General features: G+C 45.4%; 1 protein-coding gene across 2 annotated transcripts in view; it reads right to left on the minus strand.

Annotated features, from left to right (window-relative positions):
• The window catches only part of LOC132772563 (tyrosine-protein phosphatase non-receptor type substrate 1-like), a 54085-nt gene that overhangs the window by 22242 nt on the left and 19223 nt on the right, over positions 1-12620 (minus strand). For both annotated transcript variants that reach the window (XM_067467067.1, XM_060771467.2), the window contains exon 2: positions 154-495. In XM_067467067.1, coding sequence (XP_067323168.1) covers positions 154-495 — 342 coding nt within the window. The remainder of the gene's footprint in view (positions 1-153; positions 496-12620) is intronic.

The following is a 12620-nucleotide window of genomic DNA, read 5'->3' on the forward strand; positions in this document are numbered from 1 at the left end:
CTATGATTCTACCCAAATAACTCCATTATCTCCAGCAAGTATGCCCAATGGCAGAGTGTGGTTGGTTTTGTAGTCTAAGACACCTGATGATCTGAAACAGCCAAAGAAAAGACTACAAAGGAAGCCAATTTTGCCCTAGCTCCTGCCACTTACCTGTCACAACCACCTGAGTTCCTTCCCCACTTTTCAAGTCTGTGTTATCTTTGCCAGATTCTTTCCTCTGCTTCACACAGTAATACGTCCCAGTATCTTCAAGAGTGGCATTATGGAGGGTGATGGTGAAATCCGTGCCAGAGCTTTCTTTGTGACGTGTAACTCTCTTAAATTGGTCATGGAGCTTGTCTGTATAGATAAGTTTCCGATCAGGACCATTTCCTAAAAACCACTTCACAGCTCCAGGTGTTTCACCGGTCACCTGGCATTCCAGTTTGAGAGATTCTCCGACTAGGACTGAGATAAAATGCTGAGGCTGGACCACCACCGCTTCTTTCATGCCTGAAAAAACAGATAACAATTGGATGTTAGAACTCCTCCTAACTAGTTCTTGTTGCCTTTTGATGGGTCAGGGCCACTATTTTTCAACCAACCACTGGAATCCTCCATTGTCCTTTCCCCCTGAATGAGAGCAAATTGAAAAGAGTCACAGAAAGATCTAAAGACCTTCACTAGAGTGGTTACGCATGCAAACCTCAAGCACTGCTTTCCACACCTCGGTGCATCTCTACTGAAGGCTCAGAATAATTGCATCTCCAGGCACAATTCAAAGTGCTGCTTATGACTTATAAAGCCATATACACTGCAGCTTGGTTGGAGAAAAATCTGAAAGGCCATTCCTCCCAATATGAGCTTGGTTGAGTTTTGAGATCTTCAGGAGAATGCTTTCTCTCAGTACCACCACCAACATAGGAAGGAATGTCCAAGTGAGGACATGGGGAAGTGCCTTCTCAGTTGTTCACCGACGAATGACTTAGAATTGTTGGATGCAAAACAATATCACTTCCACATGTTGGGTTGAAGGGTTCAGGTCCCCAAGAAACAGCAGAAAAACTGAATATAAAAAAGCACTATTTTGGGGTTGTTGTAGGTTTTTTCGGGCTATATGGCCATGGTCTAGAGATATTCTCTCCTGACGTTTCGCCTGCATCTATGGCAAGCATCCTCAGAGGTAGTGAGGTCTGTTGGAACTAGGAAAATGGGTTTATATATCTGTGGAATGACCAGGGTGGGACAAAGGACTCTTGTCTGCTGGAGCTAGGTGTGAATGTTTCAACTGACCACCTTGATTAGCATATAATGGCCTGACAGTGCCTGGAGCAAACTTTTGTTGAGAGGTGATTAGATGTCCTTGTTTGTTTCCTCTCTGTTGTTGTGCTGCTTTAATTTTGGAGTTTTTAAATACTGGTAGCCAGATTTTGTTCATTTTCATGGTTTCCTCCGTTCTGTTGAAATTGTCCACATGCTTGTGTATTTCAGTGGCTTCTCTGTGTAGTCTGACATGGTGGTTGTGAGAGTGGTCCAGCATTTCTGTGTTTTCAAATAAAATGTTGTGTCCAGGTTGGTTCATCAGGTGCTCTGCTATGGCTGATTTCTCTGGTTGAAGTAGTCTGCAGTGCCTTTCATGTTCCTTGATTCGTGTTTGGGTGCTGCGTTTGGTGGACATCTAATCCACCAAAAGATTGCTCCAGGCACTGCTAGGCTATCAAATGCTAATCAAGGTGGTCAGTTGAAACATTCACACCTAGCTCCAGCAGACGTCCTTTGTCCCACCCTGGTCTTTCCACGGATATATAAACCCATTTTCCCAGTTCCAACAGACCTACTACCTCTGAGGATGCAGGCGAAACATCAGGAGAGAATGCCTCTAGACCATGGCCATATAGCCCAAAAAAACCTACAACAACCCAGTGATTCCGGCCATGAAAGCCTTTGACTATAGCACTATTTTTACCTGAGAGATCAGCAACAAAAATCTCTATATCTTCCTGGGTGACTCTGTAGCACTGATTCCCAACCCTGTGGTACATGGACCACCAGTGGTCCACAAGAATTAAAAAAATATGGTCCATGACCTCACCATTACTACACCATTGCAACGAGAGCGGTTGGTCTCGTGAAGCCTTTTTATAGTGCCATGGCTAATTAAATATGGTTTTCTGTGTACAAGCAGATGGTGACAACTGGATGGCATATGTTCTGTATCAGAAACTAGAGCTGATGTGGTCTATCCAATATAATTTTCTGAGTCAGCACCCCAAATAGCCAAACCAAATCTAAAGTTGACCAGAAACTGATTTGTAACCCTTTGGGTACTAATGTTGGAGAGTGGTCCCTGGTCAAAGTGGTCCCTGGTCAGAGTGGTCCCTGGTCAGACTGGTCCCTGGTATTTGCCTCTTTGCCTCCATACTCTTTGCCTCCATACATTAGAGCAATGTCGGAGTTGCGACCTTTTGTAAAGGCACTCAAGACTTGGCTGTTTGGTTGTGAATTTAAGTAATCAGATCTAATTTGCCAAATAGTCACTGTTGAATGTTTTTATGTTGAATGTTTTTATATTGTGTAAATGCTATTTTAGACTGTAAGTCGCTCGGAGCACCTTGGTGGAGAGTGACTAATTAAGAAATAAAGTGAAGTGAAGTGATATTAGGGATTCCTCATCTTCAGAAGAGGAATGGGAGCAGGAAAGTATTCAGGAATCAGAAGGGGAGTAAGAATCAGGGGATGAAGTTTTGCAAATGCCCACATTTCTGGAAAGGCGAAAGGAAACAGAGCAGAGACGCCATACAGCTAGAATAGCTGCTAGAAACGTCAAAGTAATTAGGAACCGCCCTAGCACCTCCTTCATGGGGAAACTCAGGGCTATAAATCAGAAGCAGTTTTTGCTGGTAACAAACAACCCTGATGCTTATGCCTCCACTCCCATCAGGCCCGTAGCCAGGATTTCAATTGGGGGAGGGGGGCTGAGTTTGTTTCAGGGGGGCTGAGTCTGAGTGAAAGAGGGTCTACCCTAACAAATCTTTTGTATTGTCACCTCAATACCCCCATGCATATGGGATATATTTATTTATTTTTTTATTTATTTATTATTTAAACTTATATGCCGCCACTCCCCTGGGGCTCGGAGCGGCTTACAAGAATGGCTAAAATCTAACAAAATTTAAAAGCAATTTAAAACAATTTAAAAACAACAGTATCAAACATTAAAAGCCCGTCGGAACAGGTATGTCTTACATGCCCTGCGGAAAGCTGGTAAGTCCCGCAGGGCACGAACCTCAGGTGGCAGAGCATTCCAGACTGATGGCGCCACTGCTGTGAAGGCTCTGCGTCTGGTTGCCGCTAGACGCAAGGTTTTGACACTGGGGACCTCCAATAGATCTTGGTCCTCAGAACGGAGGGATCTCTGGGGTTGGTAGGGGGTGAGACAATCCCTCAGATACATTGGCCCCAGACCATGCAAGGCCTTAAAGGTGAGTACCATCATTTTGAAAATGATCCGGTGCTCAATTGGTAACCAATGCAGCTGCAGTAAGATTGGTGTTATGTGGCATCTCATCGGAATTCCCGCAAGAAGCCGAGCAGCTGCGTTTTGTACCAACTTGAGCTTCCGAATCACCGACAGAGGGAGGCCAATGTAGAGGGCGTTACAGTAGTCCAGTCTTGAGATGACCGTGGCCTGGATCACCATAGCTAGGTCGTCCCTGGACAGGTAGGGGGCCAGCCGTCTAGCCTGCCGCAGGTGAAAGAAGGCGGTTCTGCTCACGGCGGAGACCTGGGCCTCCATTGTCAGCAGAGGGTCCAAAAGGACTCCCAGACTCTTTACCAATGATGACGGGCGTAACGCCTCGCCATCCAGGGTGGGCAGATGGATGTCCCCACTGCCCGGTCCACCCAGCCATAGGATCTCCGTCTTTGCTGGATTCACCCTCAACCTGCTGGCACGCAGCCATCCAGTCACGGCCTCGAGGCACTGATGGAAACAATCGGGTACAGAGTCCGGTCGGCCTTCCATCTTCAGCACCAGCTGAGTGTCATCGGCATACTGATAACACTCAAGCCCAAAACCTCGAACCAGCTGAGCAAGTGGTCGCATATAGATGTTAAACAACAGAGGGGAGAGAATGGCCCCCTGAGGAACCCCACAAGATAGAGGGGACCTCTCAGAGACCAGGCCTCCCTTCTCCACTCGCTGTCCACGGTTGTGAAGAAAGGAGGACAGCCACTTTAAAGCTGTCCCCCTGATTCCAGCAACAGCAAGGCGGTGGGTCAAGAGATTGTGGTCGACTGTGTCAAATGCTGCTGTGAGATCCAATAGCACAAGCAGCGCTGAACCGCCCTGGTCAAGCTGGCATCGAAGGTGATCCGTGATGGAGACCAGCACAGTCTCTGTCCCGTGCCCCGCACGGAAGCCGGACTGGAAGGGATCTAGTCCGGCTGTGTCGTCTAGGAATTGCTGCAACTGCTCCGCTGCTGCCCTCTCAATCACCTTGCCCAGGAACGAGAGATTTGAAACTGGGCGGTAACTGGAGGGAACCGAGGGATCTAAATCTGGTTTCTTCAGCAAAGGAGAGACCACCGCCTCTTTTAAACCCTCTGGAAAGACTCCTTGCTCAAGGGAGCTGTTTATGATCTTCAACAGAGGGTCACGTAATCCCTCCAAGCAGGATTTCACCAACCAAGAGGGACACGGATCGAGGGAGCAAGTGGTCGGTCTAGCTGCAGCTATGAGCCTATCGACAGCCCCTGCATCCAGCGGGATGAACCGGTCGAGGATGGGCCCAGCAAGTGGCCATGGGGTCTCAAGTTCTCTCACTGTATCAATTGTGGCGGGGAGGTCCCGGCGAAGTAGCGAGATCTTGTCTGCAAAATAGCTCTGAAAAACCTCGGCTGGAGGGGCCTGATCACCACTTTTTGGGACAGTAGGAACCGTAGTTAGAGATCGAATTATTTTGAACAATTTTGCCGGGCGTGAGCTAGCAGACGCTATCAAAGAAGCATAATATACTCGCTTTGCCTCAGTGATAGCATGCTCATAGGATTCCCTGAATGCCTCATAAGCTGATCTCGATGCTCTGTCACGGAGTTCTCGCCACACGCCCTCCAGCTGTCTCTTTTCCGGCTTCATCAGTCGAAGTTCCTCGGTGAACCAAGGAGACCGATTTCGGCGGGGTCTGAGAGGGCGTCTAGGGGCGATCTCGTCGAGTGCATTGGATAGCCTGATGTTCCATGTGTCCACCTGCACATCGATCGAGTCGCTGGCAGGCTCCAGATCCCTCAGAGCATTCCGGAACCTACTGGGTTCCATAAGTCTCCTTGGGCGAGCCCAAATTGGCTCGGCGCCCTGGCAGCGTGGGTAGGCATGCTCCAACCGGACTCTCAGGGCGCAGTGATCCGACCATGGAACCTCTATTGTGGAGGCTTGGGTCACTTGAATTCCTGCGCTGAAAATCAAATCTAACGTGTGCCCCGCCCGATGCGTGGGCCCAGTAGTACAGAGGGAGAGTCCTAGTGTCTCCATGGTAGACACTAGGTCCATAGCCGCTGATGAACAAGAGTCTGCATCAGCGTGGACGTTGAAATCCCCCAAGACGATAAGTCTGGGGAACCTCAGGGACCACTCCGACACAGTCTCAAGCAGCTGGGATAGGCTGTCCGCTGGTGCGCTGGGTATGGTGTATGGTGATCAGATCATGATATGAATAAACATAACAGTTTAAATAATGCACCAGTAAGGCCTTTTCGCAAACCACCATGAGAATTTCGGGAGGGGGGGGGGTAAGCCCATCAAGCCCCCCCCCCCCCCCGGCTACATGCCTGCCCTTTGGGTACTAATGTTGGAGAGTGGTCCCTGGTCAAAATGGTCCCTGGTCAGAGTGGTCTCTGGTCAGTATGGTCCCTGGTCAGACTGGTCCCTGGTATTAGGGATTCCTCATCTTCAGAAGAGGAATGGGAGCAGGAAAGTGTTCAGGAATCAGAAGGGGAGTAAGAATCAGGGGATGAAGTTTGCAAGAGTCCACATTTCTGGAAAGGCGAAAGGAAACAGAGCAGAGATGCCGTTCAGCTAGAATAGCTGCTAGAAACATCAAAGTAATTGGGATTCGCCCTAGCACCTCCTTCATGGGGAATTCAGGGCTATAAATCAGAAGCAGGAGTAGTCAGCTTTTGCTGGTAACAAACAACCCTTATGCTTATGTCTTCACTACCATTTGTACCTGCTTCGAGTCTGCGTTTGAGAAACTGCTTCTAAGGATTTATTGATCAATGCACGTTGTTCTTCGTCTGAGGTGAGACTGCTGTTTTATTTTGGGCTTTATCAGAGACTTGAGTATTGTGTCTGCATTAAGACTTCTTTGCTTTCTTTTGCATTATGCAACTGTGTGTGCTGTTCTCTTATGTTTTGCTGAAATAAAGCATTTTTCATTTACTTTCAATGTGGCATTAAGGCTGTTTTTGAGGGGCAAATCAGGACTCCTGGTCAAGTGGTCCCTGGTGAAAGTGGTCCCTGCTCAAAGTGGTCTCTGGTCAAAAAAGGTTGGGAACCACTGCTCTATAATCAGCTTCAGCTGGACCATGCACTCTTCCAGTTGATGCTAAATGGAAGCAATGTTGGTGCCAACTGAGCCTCCAAAGGGAAGATTTTCCATAACTGGGGTGCCACAGCAGAGAAGGCCCTGCTCCATGTCTTTGCTTTGAATGTCATTTTGAATGATCAGGCATAAGGAAGGGGACCCCAAGGGAACTTAAATTTTGGGCAGGACTTTATACAGAGGCACTATTTCAAGAACTAACATGTCAAGCCATTTAAGGCTTGAAATCTCATTAGCAGCATCTTGAAGCCAGTTTGGAAATGTATTGGCAGCCAGTGCAATTCCTTTAAAGCAGGCATGAGCAAACCTCAGCACTCCAGGTGTTTTGGACTTCAACTCTTGCAGTTCCTAACAGCCTATATGGGTTTTATGCAATGTTCCTGATATCAGTCTATTTGTAGCATTTTTATGACTGTGCCATAGCAGTTTCCAAGACTGCACCTACACTATATGTCATGTCAGGAGCAACCTGAGAAACTGCAAGTCACTTCTGGTGTGAGAGAATTGGCCGTCTGCAAGGACGTTGCCCAGGGGATGCCCAGATGATTTGATGTTTTTATCATCCTTGTGGGAGGCTTCTCTTATGTCCCCGCATAAGGAGCTGGAGCTGATAGAGGGAGCTCATCTGCCTCTCCCTGGATTCGAACCTGCAACCTGTTGGTCTTCAGTCCTACCAGCACAGGGGGCTCCACACCTACACTGTAAAATTAATGCAATTTGGCTCCACTTTAACTACCACAACTCAATGGTATGGAATCCTGGGAGTTGTAGTCTGGTGAGGTACCAGCACTTTTTGGCAAAAAAAGAGGCTAAAGTCATTGTAAAACTGCAATTCCCACGATGCTTTAGCATTGAGCCATGGCTGTTAAAGTGGGATCCAGCTGCATCTGTTATGTCAGCTCCACTAGCTGCCGATCCAGTTCCGAGCACAATTCAAAGTGCTGGTTTTGACCTACAAAACCCTATACGGTTCCGGCCCAGCTTATCTGTCCGAATGCATCTCATTCTATGTCCCGCCTCGGAATTTAAGATCTTCTGGGGAGGCCCTGCTCTCAGCCCCACCTCTATCACAAGTGAGGTTGGTGGGGACAAAGAGCAGGGCCTTCTCGGTGGTGGCCCCTCACCTGTGGAATTCACTCCCCGGGGAAATTAGGTCATCGACATCCCTCCTCTCTTTTAGATGGAAATTAAAAACATGGATTTGGGACCAGGCTTTCGGGTAATCTGGCAGATAGACAAAGGACAAGCGACGACTAGAATTGATGGATTTGACAATGTGGAATTGAATTTACTGACTCTGAGCTGGCAAACGTTGAGCACTAGATTGGTTTTAGGGATTGTGATGTATGATGGGTTGTTTTAATTGTTTTAATTACTGTTTATATATGTTTTATTTTTATCTTGTTGTTGTGCTGGCATTGAATTGTGCCTTTTGTAAGCCGCCCTAAGTCCCCCCTCAGGGGTTGAGAAGGGTGGGGTAGAAGTGCGAGAAATAAATAAATCAAACTGACAGTGTAGATGCACCCCAAGATGCCTTCAAGGGCAGCCCTGCATAAAGTGCATTGCAGTAGTCAAATTGTCAAGTTACCATTTCACGCACTGCCATGGCTCAGTTATCTCTGAGTAATCAATTTCATTAGGCAGATGTGTATTTGGGCAGATTTATATTTACTTTGGGTGGAACTGCATCCATAACACAGGCAGGCCACTTGATTCCAAGTGCTAAGAATCCCACTTAGCAGGAAACCCCACTGAGATCAATTTAGAATCACAGAGTACCGTTCCAGCTTCTTAATTGTCAAATCCATGCCCTGCTGCCGCACATCATAAACATCAACTCTCTCTCGTTGCTATTTTGAAATCCTGGAAACCCTATTTGCATCCCTGCCTGGAGACCCAGAGAAAAACAGTAATTCCCTGAGACTTTGGAAAGTGCCTTGAGATGTGGCAACCAAACCCACCACCTGAGATGCACCAAGTGAGTCCTGCTCCTGAGTGATGCCTCGTCAATTACTCTCCACAGGTGGGCTGCCTTGGCACCTACGTTGATGTTATTTCCCCACCAGGCAATCTCTTTTTCTTTGCCGTGCAATTGCTTTCTAGGTCTGTACGCTGCTTTTGCTCCATATTTTTGGGTATGTTTTAAATTTCTTTTCTTGTGTTTCGAAAGGTTGAAAGCCACCCAATGCGTTTTGATTGAAGGACAATGTGCGGAAGCCTTCGAGGACTCGAGAATGCAATTGCGTAAGCTCATTTTTTCAAGCTAACAACCCTGGCTCCAATTGACACACATTTTCCACACTTTTTGCATAAAGAAACAACAATGACATAAATCAGCACAGTTCAAACATTTGGTAGGCCAGGTATTCAAGCGTTCCATTCTTAGAATCTGATGTGCGAGGAATCTAACTAGCAGCTTAACACTGTCATTTTTGTTTTGAAAGGAATCAAGTCAATTTGGAGGAAATAAATGTTTATATGATAAGTAGTAAATAGTAATGCCTCTCATTTCGCTTCTTCTCCTGCATCATTGGCAGCAGCGAGGAGATATCAACGCTAGAATTATACCAGTCTGATAATACTTTCACTTTTGTGGCACTATTTAATGGAAATCTGAGATTTATATTTTTTTGTTTGAATAGTTAGAATATGAACTACAGCTCCTTAACAGAGAATTTGAAATCCTACACCAAACTACATATCCGAGATTTCACTTGGATGGAGCTGTGCTGGTACAGCTGTACCAGGAGCTCCAACTTTATTTTCTTTCTGTTATCTGTTTGCAGTCATAGGGCAGGCCTCCTGTCCATCATAATTAAGCTTTGGTTCCGCCCCTTGTTCTGGGCTCTGGGAGGCAAAGGAGCCATTTTTTGGGCAGTCTCACACAAGGTAGCTAAGCTATAGGATGTAGACCAGCTCGTCCCGTAGAAAAGCTTCCTTTCTCAATAGCCATCCAGGGGAAAAGTAACATCCGGGGATACAGAAGCAGAAATTCCAGGAGAAAGGTCCCAAAAGCTCTGTCTGAGAGCTCACAGCCTCTCAGCCTCACAGCATAAGAGGGAACAGCCCTGAAGTTTCTAAGAATTCTCGAAGGGAGAACAGCATTACAGATCCACGGAACTCCAGCTGAAATATCTTCAAGCCTCGGCTGGTAGGTCTACTCGATACCCAGACGCATTTGGAGTCGGTAGTAGGTCCCACACCGATGAGGCATAAATAGAAAGCAGCCTGGGAAAGGTTAAAAAGGGTTTTTCCTACAAAGACAGTTTAGTTAATCAAAGTCAGGTACCAGTCCATTGAGGACTAGACTAAGAAAGCCTTGAAGTGTTGTTTGACCCATTAAAGATTTGTTGTTTGTTCCATAATAAAGACTTTGTTGCATCATTAAAGACTCTAAAGACCATCACTTCAGAAAAATCCCTGAGAAGCTTTCTTTGAGGCACCCCTGGCTTCCCACTGGGCTTAAAGTATATGCCCTATAGAAAAGTACAGCTGTTACAGGCCCAGCGCGTGACAGAACAGGAGCCATGTCACTTAAACTGGTATTTAGAATCATAAAATCATAAAGTTGGAAGAGACCTCTGGGGCCATCTAGTCCTACCCCCTGCCAAGAAGTAAGAAAATTGCATTCAAAGCATCCCTGACAGATGGCCATCCAGCCTCTGTTTCAGAGCCTCCAACGAAGGAGCCTCCACCACACTCCGGGGCAGAGAGTTCCACTGCTGAACAGATCTCACAGTCAGGAAGTTCTTCCTAGTGTTCATATGGAATCTCCTTTCCTGTAGTTTGAAGCCATTGTTCGATATCCTAGCCTCCAGGGTAGCAGAAAACAAGCTTGCTCCCTCCTTCCTATGATTTCCCCTTGCATATTTATGATGATGAGATATTGGAAAAATAGATATTTATTTATGTATAAATTGTATGTACTTTACAAGCACTAAAATGCATAGAAAAATCAAGTTCTCTCTCTGTATAGAAAGAATGCTAACAGGACAAGCAAGCTGCTGTCCAGGCACAGCAAGAGGGGGGCTGAAGAGGGGAGCATGTTATCTATACATTCCAAGAGAGAGTATCAACAGACTGGTACAAATAGGCTCTAAGTAAGGAGCCTCCCTCTCCCTCCAGACAGGTCCAAAGCAGGCTCCTGATGGATATAAGCTGCCTTTTGCATGTTGGAAAATAGAACTTAATATTTCTGTGATGCTAAGGTGACGTAGTGAATGATGTAAATGTATGTAGAAGCATGTTCTTTGTTTGCCTGAAGTTGTAGAGGTATAAATACACAGTCAATGCCTCTATCAGGGCTCTGGATGCTTTTGGACATAGTCCACTCCAGGGTCCCAGCTGGAAATAAAATCCATGCTTTTGAGACCTCCGGACCTCTCTTTGTCTCTTTTCCTCAAACCTTCTCCCTGCCATTTCATTTATAGATGGCTCTCATCATGTCTCCTCTCAGCCTTCTCTTCTAGAAGTTAAATATGCTCAGCTCTTTAAACTACTCCTCATAGGGCTTCTTTTCCAGACCCTTGATCATTTTAGTCATCCTCCTCTGGACACATTCCAGCTTGTCAATACTTCTCTTCAATTGTGGTGCCCAGAATTGGACACAGTGTGATTCCAGGTGTGGTCCGACCAAGGAAGAATAGAGGAAAAACATTACTTCCCTGGATCTATAATAAAACTTTATTTATATTCTCTTCTATCTCCCCAAAGGGACTCAGGGCAGATTCCAAACATAAAAGGCAAATATTTAATGCCCGAATACAACAGCAGTACATCCATGCTAACAAAATTTATACAACCCAACATATAAATACGAATTATAATTTACCAAACTAAAATTAAATAAAAAGCACAGCCTGTTATAACAGACATAAGACAAAACATCCAACAACAAATGGAAACATTGATTTCCCATCTCTTTGGGGCAAATTGATTAATCATTGCTCAAGATATCTATTGAGCTGGTGGGGTGAGCAGGGCACGGATACAGATGGCAACTAGGCCTGGGTAACAACGGAAAAAATTGTTTCTAAAATCGATTTGTATTTGGGGGGTTTTTTTGTTTCGATATTTAAAATAATTACAAAATTTTCCTTTTAAAAAGTTCGATATTTACGAAATTTCGTAAATGGTAAAAAATTAACGAATCGATTTCCGAAACAATAACGAATCGATTCGTTAATGGCGGACGCGACCGCGAAATACGCTAAAAAACCTCCAAAACCTTCTGAAGCTTCCCTCTCCCTCTGTTGTTGACTGTTGGTGTGATATTATAATTTTTTTTTCACTAATTAAACCATAAAACTGGCCCAGACATGCGGAAATAATAACGAAATGGCCTCAAAACAATAATGAAACGAATACAATATCGAAATACGAAGCATTTACAAAACGTTTTTGAAAATTCGTTTTTTTTAATAATTGCTCCAGAATGGTTCGTTATCGTTTTGTAATTGAAAAAATTAACGAATTATTAACGAATTACGAATTAATGAAACGAAACCGCCCAGCCCTAATGGCAACTATTAATCAGAGGTAAAATGGTAGTATTACCAACTACTATTCCTCCTCTAAACACTATACTCCTATTGATGCAGGCCAAAATCCCATTGGCTTTTTTGCCGCTGCATCACATTTTTGGCTCATGTTTAACTTGTTGTCCATAAGGACCCCAAGATCTTTTTCACACGTCCTGCAGTTGAGCCAGGCATCATCCCCCATTCTGTATCTTTGCATTTCATTTTTTTCTGCCTAAGTGGAGTATCTCACATTTGTCCCTGCTGAACTTCATTTTGTTAGTTTTGGCCAATCATCTCTCTAATCTGTTAAGATTGTTTTGAATTCTGCTCCTGTGTTCTGGGGTATTGGCTCTCCCTCTCAATTGGTCCCTTGATGATCATGCCTTCTAACCCTTCATCTAAGTGATTGGTTCTCAACCTGTGGGTCCCCAGGAACTCCCTGTTTACCAGCTGTTAGGATTTGTGGGAGTTGAAGGCCAAAACATCTGGGGACCTACAGCTTGAGAACCACAGATCT

This window comes from Anolis sagrei, chromosome 4 (genome assembly GCF_037176765.1).
Source record: "Anolis sagrei isolate rAnoSag1 chromosome 4, rAnoSag1.mat, whole genome shotgun sequence".
Lineage (NCBI taxonomy): Eukaryota > Metazoa > Chordata > Lepidosauria > Squamata > Dactyloidae > Anolis > Anolis sagrei.